Source organism: Rhinoraja longicauda, chromosome 14 (genome assembly GCF_053455715.1).
Source record: "Rhinoraja longicauda isolate Sanriku21f chromosome 14, sRhiLon1.1, whole genome shotgun sequence".
Taxonomy (NCBI): Eukaryota; Metazoa; Chordata; class Chondrichthyes; order Rajiformes; family Arhynchobatidae; genus Rhinoraja; species Rhinoraja longicauda.
Genome location: NC_135966.1, coordinates 38,572,360 through 38,591,745, shown reverse-complemented (window position 1 = coordinate 38,591,745; position 19,386 = coordinate 38,572,360). Strand labels below are relative to the sequence as shown.

Sequence of the window (19,386 nt, the reverse complement as noted above, 5' to 3'; positions counted from 1 at the left end):
ATCAATTATTTATCTAGTTTTCACCAATCGCTTCCTTTACTTTCAAAGTCTCTTTTCAAAAACGCCCTTATTTGTTTTTGGATATTATACCCGTCTGGTATTCACCAGTTGAAGGCCCATTGTCGACTTGGATGACAGCCGTGTGCCTCAAAAAGGTAGCCACCAGCATCATCAAAGATCCACACCACGTATAGAACGTATAGAAGTCTGAAAAGCGTGACCACCTGGTTTAAGAATACCGGCTTCTCAACAATCATCAATCTCTTGAACACGTCACAACACTAATGAACTGTCTGAAGAAGGGTCTCAACCTGAAACATCACCCATTCCTTCTTTCCAGAGATGGCGCCTGTCCCACTGAGTTACTCCAGCATTTTATGTTTATCTTCGGTTTAAACCAGCATCTGCAGTTCCTTCCGACACTTACCGATGAACTACGGACTGTCTTGGGTTGCAGTAAGGACTTTTTTTACACTAGTATTAGGGTTATTAATTAATTAATTTTTTTGTTTATTATTTATGATTTATGTGTATGATGCTACAGGCCTGTTGTGCTGCTGCAAGTAAGAATTTCATTGTTCCATTGTTGATACATATGACAATTAAACACTTCTGGCTCTCTTGACTTCTCATGAATGGAGAGCTGCCCTTTAGCTGAGGGTTGAAATTCCATCCAACCGAGAATATTTAAAACCCTCCTGGGCGGCACTCTATCACATCACTAAAGATGACTGCATGTTAGTTAAATTGCTGCAAACACAAAACAACTGATATTCCACTGCATTGGTTTTGAAGGCCGAGTAATGGTATTCCTGTGGAAAGCTTCAAAGTCATGTTTTACTGAGATTCTGCCCCTCCACAAATAGTTTCAGAGCAAAGAGTGGGGAACTAATCATTAGAGCTGAAGAGGCCAATTTGCACTTTAGTCAGTTCCATCAGATCATGCCCGAAATATGAGCTATCCCTGCACATCTCAGATTTGGGATTATCAACTGACCCAGCATGAATTGTCATCCATGAGTGTGTTCCACACTTCTGCCATTTTCTGCATACAAGTGTTCTGCTAGGCCTGTCCCTACTCTTAATCATGCCACCCATCCAACCTTCTCTCCCTACACCTTCTCAGTCTCCTCTGCCATCTTGAAAACTTCAACTCATTGCTTAACTATCTAAGACATGTGAAACTGAATCACAACCCTGAATTCATTCTTGAAATTTCAGTACAAGCTGTGTATACTAGGAGTGTACATCTGCCCAAAATTCAGCACACATACAAGGAACTTCATATGATGGTTTACAAATAAAAGGCACAAAGTGCTGGAGTAACTCACCAGGTCAGGCAGCATCCCTGGAGAATATGGATAGGTGATAACTCAGGTCTGGTCTGAAGAGAGGTCCCGACCGAAACGTCTCCTATCCATGTTCTCCAGAGATGCCACCCGACCCACCAAGTTACTCCAGCACTGGGTGCCTTTTTCAGCACAAAGTTCCATGTTCATCTTTTTGTCAATGTCTATTGGAGACAATTCCTAACATGATAGATGTTTGATTTGAGTTAAATATTGGCTCCCTTATTGAATCCCTGAAATTTTATTTTTAAGATGTTCTTTACAGGATAGAGGAATTAACATATAATGAAGTGTTCTCACCAGCATAATGTATGAGCGCAGTGAATATACCCAGAACATGCTCAAGCAACTGTAATGAATCAAACGATTGGATCATCTACTTCAGCGCTCTCTGTTCAGTGATAAATACTGCCCTTGCCACTGGGAATAATTCATATTCTCTTCTTTGAGATAATGCTGAGGGACATTTGGCATCTGCCTCAGTGGGTAGCTGGTGCTTTACCAGCTCATCTGTAGGACAGTCTCTCAGACAGCACATTGCTCACTCAATAATGCCTGACCAGTGCAGGTAGTTCTTGTGTCACACCTCTGGTGAGAACCTAAATCACTAATCTCCTGATCTCAGACGTGAATATGCTAAGCACTGATCCGTGGCTGGCACAGCCCCTTTAGAAATTCATTACCCTTGCTCGTCATCTTAAGATGGCACAGTGGCGCAGCGGTAGAGTTGCTGCCTCACACTGCCAGAGACGCAGGTTCAAATCCAACTAGGGTTGCTGTCTGCATGGAGTTTGTACGTTCTCCCTGTGATTGCATGGGTTTCCTCAGGGTGCTCTGCTTTCCTCCCACATTGGAAAGACCTGCGGGTTTGAAGGTTAATGGTGCACAGGAGATACACTCGTGTATGGGTGATCGCTGGTCGGCATGGACTTAGTGGACCGAAGGGCCTATATCCTCACTGTATCTCTAAACCAATCTCCAGTAACATACCAAGTGCCACTGACGAAGTGCTGGGCTGACCCGGGAATTAATTTTTGGTAACAAAGAACTGCAGATGCTGGTTTATACCAAAGATAGACACAAAGTGCTGGAGTAACTCAGCAGGTCAGGCAGCATCTCTGGACAAAAAGGATGAGTGATGTTTTGGGTCGGGACCCATCTTCAGTCCTGCCCCGAAATGTCACCCATCCTTTTACTCCAGAGGTGCTGCCTGACCCGCTGAGTTACTCCAAAACTTTGTGTCTATCCAGGAATTAGCTTTACAGCTTTACAACCTCTAGTTTTATTACCATCTGTGTTGAGATGACTATGGCCATGACCCTGCTATTTTACATCATAAAGAGGGATTGGCTCTTACTTCAGCACACAATTGGTGCACCATTATGCCCCTCAATAAAGCGGGACAGGCAGCATCTCTGGAGAGAAGGAATGTGTAACGGTTCTGGTCGAGACCCTTCTTCAGACCCGTTCCTTCTTTCTAGAGATGCTGCCTGTGTCACTTACTCCAGTTTTTTTGTGTCTATCGTCAGTTTAAACCAACATCTGCAGTTCCTTCCCATACATGCCACTTGATAGGTTACGCTGTGGCCATCACTCACCATATTGTGTAATGAAGGCGATGCAACTGTCCACGATAACGGGGATATCATTTCTGCTGAGCTGCTGGTCACACAGTGCATTCCCCCGACTCCCTGCTGCACTCTGAATATCACTGCACCACACCGAGTAATCCAGGCGTGTCACGCCATGTAGATACAATGTTCTGCAGACACACAGAAGGAGACAGGGTTACATCCAGATACAACACCCAATGTTAATATTTCACCTTTCCATTGCTTGCCATTGTCTCTGTGGACTTCATGTCATTTTCTGTTGTCAATGTTCAAAGAACTTCAAGGAAATTCTCCACTCATTGATGATTGGGTTGATGGATGTGGAGTGTTTGAAGGTTCTGGGCCTGCACTCGCTGGAGTTTAGAAGAATGAGGGGCGGGGGGTGTCATTGAAACCTATCAAACAATGAAAATCTATCAAACCTATCAAACAATGAAAAACGTTTTGGATGTGGAGAGAATGTTTCCAATACTGGGAGAGTCCAGGGCCAGAGAGCACAGCCTCAAAATAAAAGGACGTAGCTTCAGAATGGAGACGAGGAAAAATTTCATCAGCCAGAAGGTAGTGAATCTGTGCAATTCATTGCCACAAATGACTGGAGGCCAAGTTATTGGATATATATAAAGTGGAGTTTGATAAGTTCTTGATTAGTAAGTGCATCAACGTTTACAGGGAGAATACAAGATGATGGGGTTGAGAGGGAAAAATAGATCTCCCCAAAGACCTCCCCAAAGTTTTGAGTAATCCCTGGCCTATCTTGATTCAGGACACAGAGACGGAGGGCAGAGGACGAAGGAAGTCCCGTCTGCACAGATGCTTGAAAACCTTTGCCGAATTTTCACACAGCCAAACTGATAAACCTTTGATCTTCTACTATGAAACTCCATCATAAGAACCACGGAGAACATGGGATGGAGAGCAGTACTGCACAATAACAGATCTTTTGGCCATCAATGTCTGTGCCAAACATAATGCCAAGATAAACTTGGAGGCCAAGAGATCTTGGAGAAGCCTTGACATGAGGTGCACATCGCTCATCTATTCTCACTAATGGAATAAAGGCAAGAAAAGCCTGAAATAAAAACAGAAAATATTTGAAATACTCTGAATGTTGGGCAGCATCAATGGGGATCGAAGTAGTGATGGTATGTCCTTTCTGATCCAATGATTATTTCTAGCAGTTTATGGGTTTTTTTCAGATTATCTGCAACTAGTTTTATGCATCCAATGTACCATATAATGTATTTAAGATTCACAGTCATCGTGGCTAGGATGGCCCATTTCAGTTCTAAAGAGAGACTGGATACACTAGATAAATGGGTTGTAGTGTAGAAGGCTCAAACCTACAGATGGAAAAAATTATAAGGGGCATTGACAGAGTAAGTAATTAGAAACTTTTTACCATAACATAGGCGTCTAAAGCTAGAGGGAATAGGTTTAGGGGAAGGGGTAAGAGTGTTAGAGAGAATCCCAAGAAGGATTATTTCACTCATAGGATGGTTGGAATCTGAAGCATATTGGCAGTGGTGAAATTAGAGGCACAACATTTAATAAGTATCTTACTAAACATTTGAATCACTAACGCATGGAAGGCTACAAACCAATGTAGCACTGTCTTACAGCGCCAGAGACCCGGGTTCAATCCTGATCTCGGGTGCCGTCTGTGCGGAGTTTGTACGTTCTCCCAGTGACCTCGTGGATTTTCTCCAGGTACTCCGGTTTCCTCCCACATTGAAAAAATATACATGTTTGTAGGTTAATTGGCATTGGTAAGTTGTAAAATTGTCCTTAACGTGTAGGATAGCGTTAATGATCACTGGTCAATGTGGATGTGGTGAGCCGAAGGCCTTGTTTCCATGTTGTATTGCTAAGTCAAATGCAGTTAAATCAAATTAGTACAGACATGTACTTGACAATCGGTATGAAAATGATGGGCCGAGGAGACTGATTATTACTGGATCAAATAGTGAACTGTATCAATATATCCTGCACTCAATAGAAATCTGAAGGTGACCTTTTTGGGATAAACCATCTTTCTGAAAGGTACGACAATTACCTCCAAACTTTGAACTCAATTTATAAATATTGCCCCAGACATATTCAAAAAGAGGTCCAGCATGTGTGGAGAATTTATATCTGTACTACCCTGTACCTAAGGTCATCAGGCCACAAGGTCATAAGGAATAGGAGTAGAAATAGGCCATTCGGCCCAGCAAGTCTACTCCGCCATGGCTGATCTATCTCTCCCTCCTAACCCCATTCTCCTGCCTTCTCTCCATAACCTCTGACACCTGTACAAATCAAGAAAGCAATTAATGCCATGAACAAGACAGAAATCTGCAAAGTTGCAGCAACAGTTAAGTTGCAAGAAGTCGTGGCAAAAAATGAAAAATCAGAGAACATTTTCAGTTTGATCCCATCTCACCGTTCTTTGTCAACCAGCCGTAACACTTCCTTCTTCTCGCTGTTTTCATTCAGAATGGTGAAAGCTGTTCGAGGAAAAAGAACAACGGTTAAAAGTGGAAAGTGAGATTTCTCCAGAATAGAGCTTCCTCGAACAAACCACAACAGAAATTGACATATTTCCATCAGCCCTCCTTGTTTCAGTCACTGCCCTGACAGTTGAATATTGCCTATTCTCAACAAAGGAACAGTATTCACCCATCCAAATCTCTGAAAATGCCCATTTCTCCATCCCCCAACCAAACTAAATCCCCACATTACATATTTAATTTAGAGATCCAGTGTAGAAACAGGCCCTTCAGCCCGCTGAGTACATGCTGAGCACCAATCACCCATTCACTAGTTCTATGTTTTACAGCCAATTAACTGACAAACCTGTACGTCTTTGGAATGTGGGAGGGAACCGGAATGCCCGGAGGAAACTCATGCGGTCTCAGGGGGAACATACATACTCCGCACAGACAGCACCCGTAGTCAGGATTGGTAAACGTGATGCATACTGTTTGCAGTAACCTTCTCTGCTGAAGAGCAATAGAATCCACATTATTCCAAAAAACACGCAGGATAGTTAAGTTTGATTTAGTTTCATTTCGAGATACAGCGTGGCAATAGGCCCTTTGGCCCAACCTAGTCTGCACCGACCAACAATCACCCATACACTACTTCTGCCCCAGTTTCACATTCTACACACCAGGCGCAATTTACAGAAGCCAAATCACCTACAAACCTGCACGTCTTTGGAATGCGGGAGAAAACTGGCACACCCGTAAAAAACCCCCAACAGTCACAGGGAGAACGTACAAACTCTGTACATACAGTGCCCATAGTCAGGCTCGAACCCCAGTCTCTGGCACTGTAAGGCCGCAACTCTGCCACTGCATCACTCTGCCACCTTGCACACTAATATCAAGAATTTCTGTGCTAATGCACAAACAGATAATCCCCTTTACTTATATTCATGGAACAGATTTAAGCAGCGGTTCCAATCCATGTACTGGACTTGGTGACTCACTCAGTTCCTGTAGTCTCTTCAGGTGCAGGGTCTCCTCCACTGGCCCTCCCTCATCACAGCAGAACGTAAGATTGCACTTCTTTAGCATGAACCACCCTTCCCTCCATTGTTCGGGATTCCGCATGGATTTATATTGCAGTTTTCCGATACGATCAAACTGTCGACTGAGCAGGCAGTGCAGACTGGCGCAAGTGAACCCCTGTGTGGGGAAAAAAGGCCATCAGTTTGTACAGCATTTTATTGGATGAATCATATTGGAAATGAGTGGACTTTAGACCTAAGCGTGGAAACTGGCCCTTCGGTCCACCGAGTCCACGCCGACCAACAATTACCCCATACATTAGCACTATCCTACACACTAGGGACAATTTACAATTTACAGAAGCCAATTAACCTGCAAACCTGTATGTCTTTGGCATGTGGGAGGAAACTGAAGCACCCGGAGAAAACCCACATGGTAATAGGGAGAAAGTACATGCATGCAGCACCCATTGTCAACTGTCAGCAGAGAGTTGTGAAGCTGTGGAATTCTCCGCCTCAGAAGGCAGTGGAGGCCAATTCTCTGGATGTTTTCAAGAGAGAGTTAGATAGAGCTCTTAATGATAGCGGAGTCAGGGGATATGGGGAGAAGGCAGGAACGGGGTATTGATTGTGCATGCTCAGCCATGATCACGGTGAATGGCGGTGCTGGCTCGAAGGGCCGAATGGCCTACTCCTGCACCTATTGTCTATTGTCAGGATCGAACCCAGGTCTCTGATGCTGTAAGAAGCCACTGTGCACTGTGACACCCCTAGTTAATTACGGGTGTCATCAACGCCTCTACTTCCTGAGAAGGTTAAGGAGATTCGGTATGTCAGTGCGGATTCTCTTGAACTTCCACAGGCGTACAGTAGACAGCATATTGACTGGTTGCAACTTGAACGCCCAGGAGCAAAAAAAACTGCAAAAGGTGGTGAACACTGCCCAGTCCATCACCGGCTCTGACCTCCCCACCATCAAAGGGATTTATCAGAGTTGCTGCCTCAAAAAGGCAGTCAACATCATCAGAGACCCACACTACCCTGGCCACCCTTTCATTTCACACCTGCCATCGGGAAGAAGGTGCAGGAGCCTGAAAACTGTAACGTCCAGGTTCAGGAACAGCTCTTCCCTGCAGCCATCAGGCTATTAAACACGACCACCTCAAATAAGCTCTGAACTACAATAGACGATTATTATTATTGTTATTATTCACTACTATTGTTTGTTTTTTGTGTGTAGGTGTGTGTGTGTGTGTGTGTGTATACATTGATGAGCCAAAACAATATGACCACTGACAGGTGAAGTGAATAACATTGGTTATCTTGTTACAATGGCACCTGTCAAGGGGTGGGATTTATTAGGCAGCAAGTGAACAGTCAGTTCTTGAAGTTGATGTGTTGAATGTAGGAAAAATGGGCAGGAGTAAAGACTTCAGCAACTTTGACAAGGGCCACATTAATATGGCCAGACGACTGGGTCAGAGCATCTCTGAAACGGCAAGGCTTGTGGGGTGCTCCCTGTCAGTAGGGTGAGTACCTACCAATAGTGGTCCGAGGAGGGACAAACCTCAAACCGGCGACAGAGTGTTGGGCGCCCAAGGCTCATCGATGCGCGAGGACAACGAAGGCTATCCCATCTGGTCCAAACTGACTGTGGGAAGATGACCAGCCAGTGGAGGGAGTGTGATGCTCTGGGCAATGTTCTGCTGGGAAACCGTGGGTCCGGCCATTGATGTGGACATCAATTTGACACATGTCACCTACCTAAACATCGTTGCAGACCAGGTACACCCCTTCATGGCAATGGTATTCCCTGATGGCAGTGGCCTCTTTCAGCAGGATAATGTGCCCTGCCACACTGCACACATTGTTCGGGAATGGTTTGAGGAATATGATGAAGTGTTCACGGTGTTGCCCTGCCCTGCCCTCCAAATTCTCCAGATCTCGATCCGATTGAACATCTGTGGGATGTGCTGGATCGACAAGTTCGATCCACAGTGGCTCCACCTCGCAACTTACAGGATTTGAAGGATCTGCTGCTAATGTTTTGGTGCCAGATATCACAGGACACCTTCAAGGGTCTTGTAGAGTCCATGCCTCAGCGGGCGGCACTGTTTTGGCGGCACACGGTGGACCAACAGAATATTAGGCACGTGGTCATAATGTTTTGGCTGATCGGTGTATACACTTCATATACACTTGTGAGTGTATATGAGTGTACACATCATATACACTTGTGAGTGTATATATATTGAAATTGATGTGTTGAATGCAGGAAAAATGGGCAGGAGTAAAGACCTCAGCAACTTTGACAAGGGCCACATTAATATGGCCAGATGACTGGGTCAGAACATCTCTGAAACGGCAAGGCTTGTGCGGTGCTCCCTGTCAGCAGTGGTGAGTACCTACCGATAGTGGTCCGAGGAGGGACAAACCTGATCTTTTGTTTCTCTCTCGTTTATTATATTGTTTACAGTGTACTATGTTTACATATTCTGTTGTGCTGCAGCAAGTATGAATTTCATTGTTCTATCTGGGACATATGACAATAAAACACTCTTGACTTAATTAAGATGTCAAGCAGGTTCCTGTGAAGTTTGGTACAGATTTCACACTGTACTAAAGTAGGAAGGATTTAGTAAATTTAGTTTAGTTTCGAGATACAGCGTGAAAACAGGCTTCCATGCCGACTATCGATCACCCTTAAACTAGTTCCATGTTATCCCACTTTCCAATCCTACACACTAAAGGGAATTTACAGAAGCCAATTAAGCTACAAACCTGTATGTCTCTGGGATATGGGAGGAAACTGGAGCATCGGGAGGAAACCTACATGATCACAGGGGAACATACAAACATCACACAGACAGCACCCAAGGTCAGGATCAAACCTGGATCTCTGAGGCCGCAGCATTTCCAGATCACCACTGTACCGCCTCTTTTGAATGAATGAATGAATGAATGAATGAATGAATAGGTTTATTGGCCAAGTATGCATATACCAGGAATGTGCCTTGGTGCTCCGCTCACAACACAAACATACAGTTAACAATTAAGAATAAAGCATAACCACATCAAAATAATAAGGATACAACATTATGGTCTAAACATGTGGGTGCAAATAAACCAGGGCAAAAAAGAGACTACAGAGTTTGGTTTTTGAGTAGAACTATCATTCGTGGAAAAAAAGCTGTTTTTATGTCTGGCTGTGGCTGCTTTGATAGTCCAGAGAGAAGTGCTTCGAATAGTTTGTGGCCAGGGTGAGAGGGGTCAGAGATGATCTTGCCCGCTCGCTTCCTGGCCCTTGCAGTGTACAGTTCATCAGTGGGGGGAAGATTGCAGCCAACAACCTTCTCAGCTGATCGAATGATCCATTGCAGCCTCTGGATGTCATGCTGTTGACTTTGTTGTCATGATTCTATGATGGTAATGCCCAGAGAAATGTTGTGGGAAAATTCACCACCTCTTCTCCGCACACCCATCAGGCGAGAATTACAGAGGTTTGAAAACCTATGCCTCCAGATTCAGGGATAGTTTCTTCCCAGCTGTTATCAGGCAACTAAATGGTCCTCTCATCAACTAGAGTGCGGTTCCTCACCACTCATCTACTTCGCTGGAGACATTTTAACTTTATTTCATCGGACTTTATCATACTTCAACATTATATCTTGCACTGAATGTTGTGCCCTTTATCCTTTACTGCGGACAGCTTGATTGTACTCATTTATAGTCTTTTATTTGACTGGGTAGCACACAAACAAAACCTTTTCACCCTCCGTTGATACACATGACAATAATAAACTAAGCTAATCTAAACTTAGAATATGGGAGAAAGATGACATGATTGCTTGTGAGTGAACATTTGGAAGCAAGAGGTACCTTTGCTATGGAGCTTGTCCATGTTTGTAGGGTTTCAGGGTTGTCTGTGCCAAACTGGAAGAACTTTTCTGAAGCCAAAAAGATTTCAAATGTGTACCGAAACCTAAAGAAGACAGGAAAATAAAACAGACTGAAGCAAGATCCAAAGCCAGGCTAGGCTTTTTGTCCTCATATTTTTAGGTTAAAGAAGATTTAATTACTTCATGACTGAAAACAGTACATTCTAGAATGTGAACAGCACCGAACTTGGAAAATTTACTATGATAATATATTGGTGCATATTCCCCCTCTACCTGCCTTAAGGCGGGTAAGTTGGCTTATCAGGCAACTGAACCATCTTCTCACCAACAAGAGTGGTCCTGACCTGCCATCTACACCATTGGAGACTTTCCAACTATTCTTAATCAAACTTTTCTGAACTTTATCTTACACTAAACGTCATACCCATTATCCTGTACCTGTACACTGTGGACAGCTTAATTGTAATCATGTATAGTACTTTTGATGACTGGATAGCACGCAACAGAAAGGCTTTTCACTGTACCTCAGTACACATGATAATAATAAACTAATAAATAATAAACTAATACAATTAGTCTGAAGAACCATCCCAACCTGAAACATCACATATCCATGTCTTCCAGAAATGCTGCCTGAAACGTTAATTTATTCCAGCAGTTTGTGTATTTTTTATTGTAAACCAGCACCTGCAGTTCCTTGAGTCTATCCATGTTAGTACTTTTTAGTAATCAATATGTAGGATGGAACTGCAGATGCTGCTTTACACCAAAGATAGACACCAAATACTGGTGTAAATCAGCGGGTCAGCCAGCATTTCTAGAGAAAAGGAATGGGTGACCTTTGGGGTGGGAACGCTTCTTCAGACTTTGAGTCTTTGAGTCTGAAGAACAGCAAAATAATCTAAATAAATACCAATATAAATATCTATAAAAAAGCAAGAAATAGAAGAAATAGGTTTCATGGAATCCAACAAATGTACTGGAAATTAATTAAAATCAATAACTTACTGTAAAATAATGTTAAATAAGTAGATTACTTCCCTCACGACCCATTTATTCATATTTAATGGCTATCTTCAACTGAATATACATCACAAATACAGGCATTTGTGAAACTGGTCACAAAAGTGTATTTTTTGTGTGTCTAGCTCCACAGATGGAGGGATACGGATTGTGTGCAGGCAGATAAGAGTTGGTCTTGGCATCATGTTTGGCATAGACATTGTGGGCCAAAGGGCCTTTTCTTGTGCTATACCATGTTCTGTTCTATGTTCTCATCCAGCTCCTGTACTCTAGCTAGCTGTGCTCCTGCGCTGAACTCAATAGTGAGTGCAGTAGTAAAGGTCAGTCACATGAACTGTCGTCTGACCCCAGCTTTGGTTCTGATTTCTGCCTTCCAACTCAGCAGGATTCAGCGAAGTTGAAGGGCATATAGAAAATAACTCACAACTTTCTTTAGAACCACCAACTGAGGTTAAGTATGATCAAGCCTTTTCATTGTCTGAAGAAGGGTCTCGACCAGAAACGCCACCCAATCCTTTTCCCCTGAGATACTGCCTGACCCGCTGAGTTACTCCAGCATTTTGTGTCTACCTTTGATTTAAACCAGCATCTGCGGTTATTTTCCTACATAACCCTTTCATTGATATCACTGACATGTGTGATTCATTTAATACTACAGAGCCCAAATTCAGATTCAGGGACAGTTTCTTCCCAGCTGTTATCAGGCACCTGAACCATGGTACCAACAACTAGAGGCAGCCCTGAACTATTACCTACCTCATTGGAGACCCTCGGATTATCTCTGATTGGGTTTTTTTAGCGTTACCTTGCCCTAAACGTATTAATGTTATTCCCTTTATCATGTATCTGTACATTGTGGATGGTTCGATTGTAATCATGTATTGTCTTTCTGTTGACTGGTTAGCATGCAACAAAGGCTTTTCACTGTACCTCGGTACACGTGACAATAAACTAAACTCAAATTCAAATACTGCAAGGGGTATTGACCAATTTCCCTGTACCTGTCTGTTGGGATGGAGTTGGCCATTGACTGTGGCCTATTCACTCCTATGCAGACTATATCATTCATTTCAATCTTGCCAATCGGTTCAGTGTTCTTGTCTGTTTCGTAAAAAAGAAGAGATTTCTCCATGGTGCACCACTGCTTCTGAAATTCTGAAGAAACAAAATTGCAATGAAGTACATGGTAATTTTAAAATTAAACAGTTCAATAAAGTTCCTTTGTAATAAAATAATTTGCGCTTGCTCAAAATAAAGTGGAAAACATTATTGTATGGGAGGGTTAGTCTTTTCAACAATGTGTTTCAAAGATAAGCTTTTTTTGTACCTTATTCTTAGCCTTCAAGGACCAAATGCGTTTGAACATTCTCAGTCAATTTGCAGTGAGCCCAGGCCTACAGTGAGCCTACAGATTTTTAATTGGTATGGTCAATTTTATCAGGATGTGACATCTAATAAATAATGAATAAATAAAAAATAAATTCTAAGCCTGGGACTGGGGAATCTATTGAGCTAAAGTGGAGAAAGCATGACGTGTTGGGGAAATATGATGTCCACTTTAGGTTTTCATGGAAATCCAACTAATTCTCATTTCTGGAAAGGGAACCACACTGGCTCAACCCAGTTTGGCCTGCATGTTATTCCTGTACCGCATTACTGTTTGTTCAGGGTGATTAAGAATTGGCAATATCTATGCCCATATCAATGTCACACAGATACCTCAGGGGAAATCCGCTTTGATCTATATTTATCACAAGAGGCACCGTCAGCCAGCCATAACTATGTTCGTTTTCAGTCAGCATCGGTCATTATTGATCACATACCATCTTTGCATTTCTTGCTGGAAGGCAGCTTTGTTAATGCTGATGTCTTGTACAGGTAGCCGCAGTGCATGACAGGTTGCGTGATCTCACTGTAAATACCAGTCAAATCCAAGGGGAAGGAGCTTGGAACATCTGAAGGGAATGAACACAATCACTTGAGTGTATGTTGACCAACAGCAATCAGCACATCTCTAATACCCTCAGATGTGTAAAAGCAGGAGGCCAACAACTACAACTTCCACTTGCATAAGGCTGCTAACACTGAAAACAATTCCAAGACCTTCCACAATCATTTGCTTTCATGCGCAAAATGCCATTAGGCGTAAGAGCATAGAAAATAGAAACACAAGTGAACTATATCTGGCCCATTTGGACTTCTTATACCGTTCAAAATGATAACGACTTATCTTCTACCAAAATGCCATTTTCTTTCCTAAATCCATATCCATTAACATAAAGACATTTCTCACTCTGACTCATTCCTTCTGCTTCCCTGCTCCCTTTGGGTAGAAAATACAGAAGCCTGAAAGCAAGCACGACCAGACTCAGGAATACCTTCTTCCCTCTGTTGTCAGGCTTCTGAACGGTTCTTCCATTAGCTAGGGTACAGTCTGATTCACCTCAAATGTGATGGCAGGGGTTTGGGGAATTGGTTAGATGAATGTATTGACTAAAGACATAGGTTTGTAACGTAACTAGCAAGGACCAAAGAACTATATTCTGCACTCTGTATCTTTCCCTTCACTCCGCCTATTGTACATGAGTTGGACATGATTATTCCTATGTATTGTATGAACTGGTTTGATTGGAGACCATGCAAAACAAAGCTCTTCACTGTACCTTGGTGCACATGATAACAATAAACCTAAACCTAAAACACCTTTAATATCCAACAACATATTAATTTTTGTTTTATGCATGGTTAACGAATGAGCCTTTACAAGAGTAAAATTCCATGACCTTCTCATTTCCACTTGAAGTTTCTTCAAAGCTCTCTCTGAATACCAAGTGGTCTGCCTCTTAGGTCCTTCAAAGTTGGCAAATGTGTCTGAATCGAAGGAAACATTATGTAATTTCCAGGTTGGAAACAGCCTGCAGTTCTGTCTAGCCTATCCTGTAGGGCTTTGATGCCTTGTATATTCCAAAATAGACACGGCATATCTGAACAGGAGAACTTGTAAGCTTTTGGGACAAGGGAAAATAAATTAAAATGCACCAGTCAATTACGAGGAGAGAAATAGCAATTTCCTCTCCAATTATCCTCAGGTGATTAAATCCAGCCCCAAGTGGATACAACATCGGCTTCATCAACATCAGCTGTATTTCGAGAACTTCTCTTGTTATGGTAAATTTGTGGTGTAATCCTACATGAGCAGAATCTGATATTCCACCTGGGTATAATTTTACAGGCCAGACCTACCCTCCACACACCACCCCCCAACCCCACACACCATACAGGACATTCAAAAAGCCATGGCCATTGTGGAGTTAATGGCCATTCGCTTTCTTTCTACAGGTGCTTACAGGTGAACAGAGATTAGAGATGGATAGGGAATGGGAGATAAACATGCCAGAAGTATTGAGGGGAAATGTGATGGCGGGGGTTGGGGGAATTGGTTAGATGAATGTATTGACTAAAGGTTGGTTTCCATTAATTCCAGCAAAACAATATTTCACAAATAGTACAATGAAGGATGAAAGATTTAGGACCTGTGTGGCCAATCTGTGCAACAGTCTAATGAAGATATTTTTGTAGGGTAGGACATTCACATTAGGGTATGGTAGGCACAGTGGCGCAGCGGTAGAGTTGCTGCCTTACAGCACCAGCGACCCAGGTTCGATCCTGCCTATGGATGCTATCTATACGGAGTTTCTACGTTCTCCCTATGACGGGATGGGTTTTCTCTGGAGCTCTAAGATAGCAACTCTACCACTGCATCAATATGCTGCCCTAAATTTTAGGTGCGCCTTGAAACTGATAAATAATTATTTCTATTGACCATCAGGTTTCGGCTTATTATTGTTACTTGTAAGGTACAAGTGTAAAACTTTGTTTTCAAGGCTGTACAATCAAATCAAATAAAACTATACATAAATATACTCAAGCCAAACTCAACTACAATAGGTCTAGCAAAAGATAGGGAAAAGATAGAGTGCAGAATACAATTCTCAGCATTACAGTGCAACAGTTCCAGAGACTTGTTCAACAATACTCTCTTAAATAATGTAACACACAGCCTTTAATACTTTTAGCTTGCAGCAATAAAAGTAAACATATAGCTATTAAAATTTTTATTGTTTTAAAAGCCTGTGTAAAAATTAATTTTATTAATGCATGTTTAAAATTCTCTAACTCTTATCACACTTTTCCATATGAATACAATTGCTTTTATAATGCTATTGTCTCCAAAAGAAGGTTTCTTAGAAATGCAACTATTGTGATAATAGTACAATTACCTGTACATCAAAATACTCCAGTTTGATGGCTTGTAGACACAAATCTTTCCAAACACATTGCCCTGAGTCTGTCATCCCTACATTGTTTTATCTCCATTCCTAAACTGTCGCCAATCACCACAATGCAAAGATTCAAAACACTGCACCATGGCTAACTCTTTAGGGCACCCAAAGATGTCTTTATCGGTAACTGCCCAATCCTATCACTGACTTTTGTGAGAAATGCCAAATCAGATATTATATTACAAGAAGAGACAAGTCAAATGTTAAAATCTGGTACATTCTATAAAAAGTTAGCTTTTGCAATTCTTTACGTTTCTAATATTAACTGATATGTTGCTTTAAATTAATCAATACATTTTATTAATGTAGACAAAATAGTGATATATATATATATATATTCATTAAACGTAGTTTATTGAATAAATACCCGGACTTCTTGGTGATAATCGCTCCAGTCTGGATAAATGCGTGGGGCTTTGAATTGACTTTGTGTCACAGATATCTGGGTCAACGTGACTCTTTTTATCTGCTTCAGAGAAGACCTGGGGTACTGTCTGCAGGAGATTAGGGCTGCTCACCGCTGTGCAAAGTGCCTGCAAGGTACAGAAACCAAGGTTTATTTCCCTCCAAAGCATAAACAGGCATCCAGTTAGAGAATAAGGTGAACCAGTCCGAATTCTCATCTAACATCAATACATACAGCAGGATGTTACTAGATCTGGAATCAGCTATCTTGGCTGTCATCATAAGATCGTCATAAGGTCATGATGGAGCAGGATCTGGCCATTAGGCCTAATGAGTCAACTCCACCATGGAGTGAACTAAATTTCACTCTCAACCCCCCATTGTCCTGCCTTCTCCTCATAATCTTTGATGCCTTTACTAATCAAGAACCTTTCAATCTCCGCTTTAAAAATAGCCAATGACTTGGCCTGCACAGCCATCAGTGGCAATGATTTGCAGATTCACCACCCTCTGGCTAAAGAAATTCCTCCTCATCTTCATTCTAATATCACTTTCCTTTGCTCAGGATTTGGAGGCCATGATCACTTTATGGCCACTTAATGGCTTTAATAATAATGCATTAATGGCTTTAGATAGTCTGTCATTTCATTAATAAACCACCAAGAGTATACTATCAGAAATGTGTAGCAAAAGGAAAGCTCAAGCAGATGAGCAATAGCCATCTTGTACCAGAGAAATTGCAGCATTGTGGTAATATTACTTAATTACTAATCTAAAGGTCTGGATATGCAAGTTCAAATTCCAATTCAGAAAGATAACTTTGAAATAATGCATTTATAAATGTAACACTTGTTGTTACTAGCAATTTATTCAAATACATTGCATAAATTGCAAGGAACTACAAATGTAAAATTGACCTTTTCATACATTTATGCTTTGGCTTATTATTAACTCTTAACCCAGTTCAAGGACTAGATTAGCAATTCCCTTAGTCTGTTGATACAAAGGGATCAACTTCCTTTGTCCCGTCCCCCGACATCAGTCTGAAGAAAGGTCTCGACCCGAAACGTCACCCATTCCTTCTCTCCTGAGATACTGCCTGACCTGCTGAGTTACTCCAGCATTTTGTGAAACAGATACAAAGGGAAAAGTACGGTCAGACCACATTAGTACAAATGGCAGTCAAACGAGGCCCACGGTGTTTGAGAGAGAAGTTAAAAAATAATGGAAAGGCTGAAAATCCTTTTATGTCCAAAAGCAATTGATTTGAGCTCAAATAATATTGTAAATTTGAAAAGGTAGTTTATTGTTTTGTAAAAGGGAGAAAAAGCAAAGGCAGCAGGGTAGCCATGATAAACATCAGTTGTAATGTAATTGAATGACTGCACAGTCCTGAGAGGATGAAAGGCCTCATGTGATTCCGAAATACAATCTAGTTCTGCTTATTATAAGCTTTGAACAGATGAAAACAGCAGCAGGGCCTGATCCAAATCAGCGCACTACAATGTTAATCTCCTAACACCATCAGTGCTTGTACCGCATCCAGGTCAGTAAATGCAGCTCATGATGAAGTTTGCATTCTCCAGTGAGTTATATTGAGCCTGTTGATTCTTCCTATGGTCTCAAAGCTCTTTACAGTCAATGAAATGTTTGTGACGTAACCACTTGTTGCATTTGTGGGCAATGTGACAGCCAATTGACCCAGAGATGTCCTCTGAACTTGCTTCAGTTATCGTTGGTGAAGAGATGAATATTGGTCGGTCACCAGACAAGCTGCCTTGCACTTTTACTTCCTTTCTTATTGGTACTTACAGATGCGAGGCCATGAAATTTGCCCTGGACCTTAAATGGCACTCAATATTACATTGAAATTTATTGAATAATAGTTTATTTAGTTTATTCAGATTAATATTATTATTGTCACGTGCACTGAGGTACAGTGAAAAGGTTTAGTTTGTGGGCTACCAAGTAAAAAAAGACCACATGAATAAAATCAAACCGTCGACAGTACAAAGATAAAGGATAAAGGGAACAATTTATATTGAAGAATATATTTCTTCAAATAAGAAATATTATTGAAGAATATTGAAGAATATGTTTGCCGAGGGAAACAAATGTATATAGATAAAATGTCAAAATAAATATATAATATCAAGACAAAAAAATATTACTGAATATGTATATGTGTGTGTGTATACCAAGAATCAGTCCTTTTAACCTAGAGCTGATGCTTTTACTCCAATCTCATCCCTAAATATTTTGTTTCCAATCTGCAAATTAAAATATGACAGACAAACAGAAACTGTAAAAGTGATCCAGAGGCTGTCTTGCTTCTGGCTTAGTTCCCAACGAGAACATCAAAGCAATCATCATTATAGCAGGGACTGTACAATTCTGCAATATTTCACTGTAAGATAGGCCAGAGAAATGGCTCAACACCCGTGTTAAAGTGGTTGACAGATGGGAAAAGTTTGTTTTTACTGCGAGATCATAAAGGGATGAAATAATTCCATTATCACCTTAAACATCATAACTCTGTTCAGGTAGCATCAGCATTTGAAAATGTAAAGTTATTTTACAGTAAAGAGGCTCATTTTTTTAAAATCTAGACGTTGTTTCAGGCTTCTTCAATTATAGGGCAACCATGCAGTTGGCTAAACTGAAAGTATGTATCAATAAAATGGAAATCACACCAACTAAATTCTGCTGCCTTGCTCCACAGCAGGTTAAGTAGCGATATGATGGATGGTATCCATCAACTCTCTGGAGGTCAGTTAACTGTTATAGCTGGGAGTGAGGCAATGAATAATGGTCACAAAGATTGATGTTAGCTCCAGCTAAGCGTATCAACATTGTTAAGTACAAGCAGGGGCAATTACCACATTAAAGTTCATAGATCATGAAACACTTCTTAATGGATTATTTTGCCATTGATTATTTTCGTTAATCATTCTTCAAACATAAGCATCTCTGAGGCACTCTCTCAAGAAGGAGACACCTAGCATTAGGGATCTAGGACAGGGATTCCAAACCTTTTTTGTCCCGTTTACCCCTTTGCAACTTTTTGAAAGTAAATTTACCCCCACCCTGTTTTGTTCAGTAATTTGAGTTTACACTTCTACCACAATAAAGCAATGGACAAAGGGGAAATTTTAAAATACTGTTTTTAACATTATTATTTTAAGTTCAAATAACAATAATAATAGCACATAATGTTATTTCACTTATTTATGAACAACTAATGATGAACAGATACCG

General features: G+C 41.3%; 1 protein-coding gene across 2 annotated transcripts in view; it reads right to left on the bottom strand.

Annotated features, from left to right (window-relative positions):
- The window catches only part of LOC144600212 (arf-GAP with Rho-GAP domain, ANK repeat and PH domain-containing protein 3-like), a 169,488-nt gene that overhangs the window by 34,131 nt on the left and 115,971 nt on the right, over window positions 1-19,386 (bottom strand). For both annotated transcript variants that reach the window (XM_078411736.1, XM_078411737.1), the window contains exons 11-17: window positions 16,091-16,256; window positions 13,204-13,335; window positions 12,382-12,535; window positions 10,338-10,440; window positions 6,438-6,636; window positions 5,388-5,451; window positions 2,948-3,111 (exon numbers count right to left, since the gene is read on the bottom strand). In XM_078411736.1, the coding sequence (XP_078267862.1) occupies window positions 2,948-3,111; window positions 5,388-5,451; window positions 6,438-6,636; window positions 10,338-10,440; window positions 12,382-12,535; window positions 13,204-13,335; window positions 16,091-16,256 (982 nt within the window). The remainder of the gene's footprint in view (window positions 1-2,947; window positions 3,112-5,387; window positions 5,452-6,437; window positions 6,637-10,337; window positions 10,441-12,381; window positions 12,536-13,203; window positions 13,336-16,090; window positions 16,257-19,386) is intronic.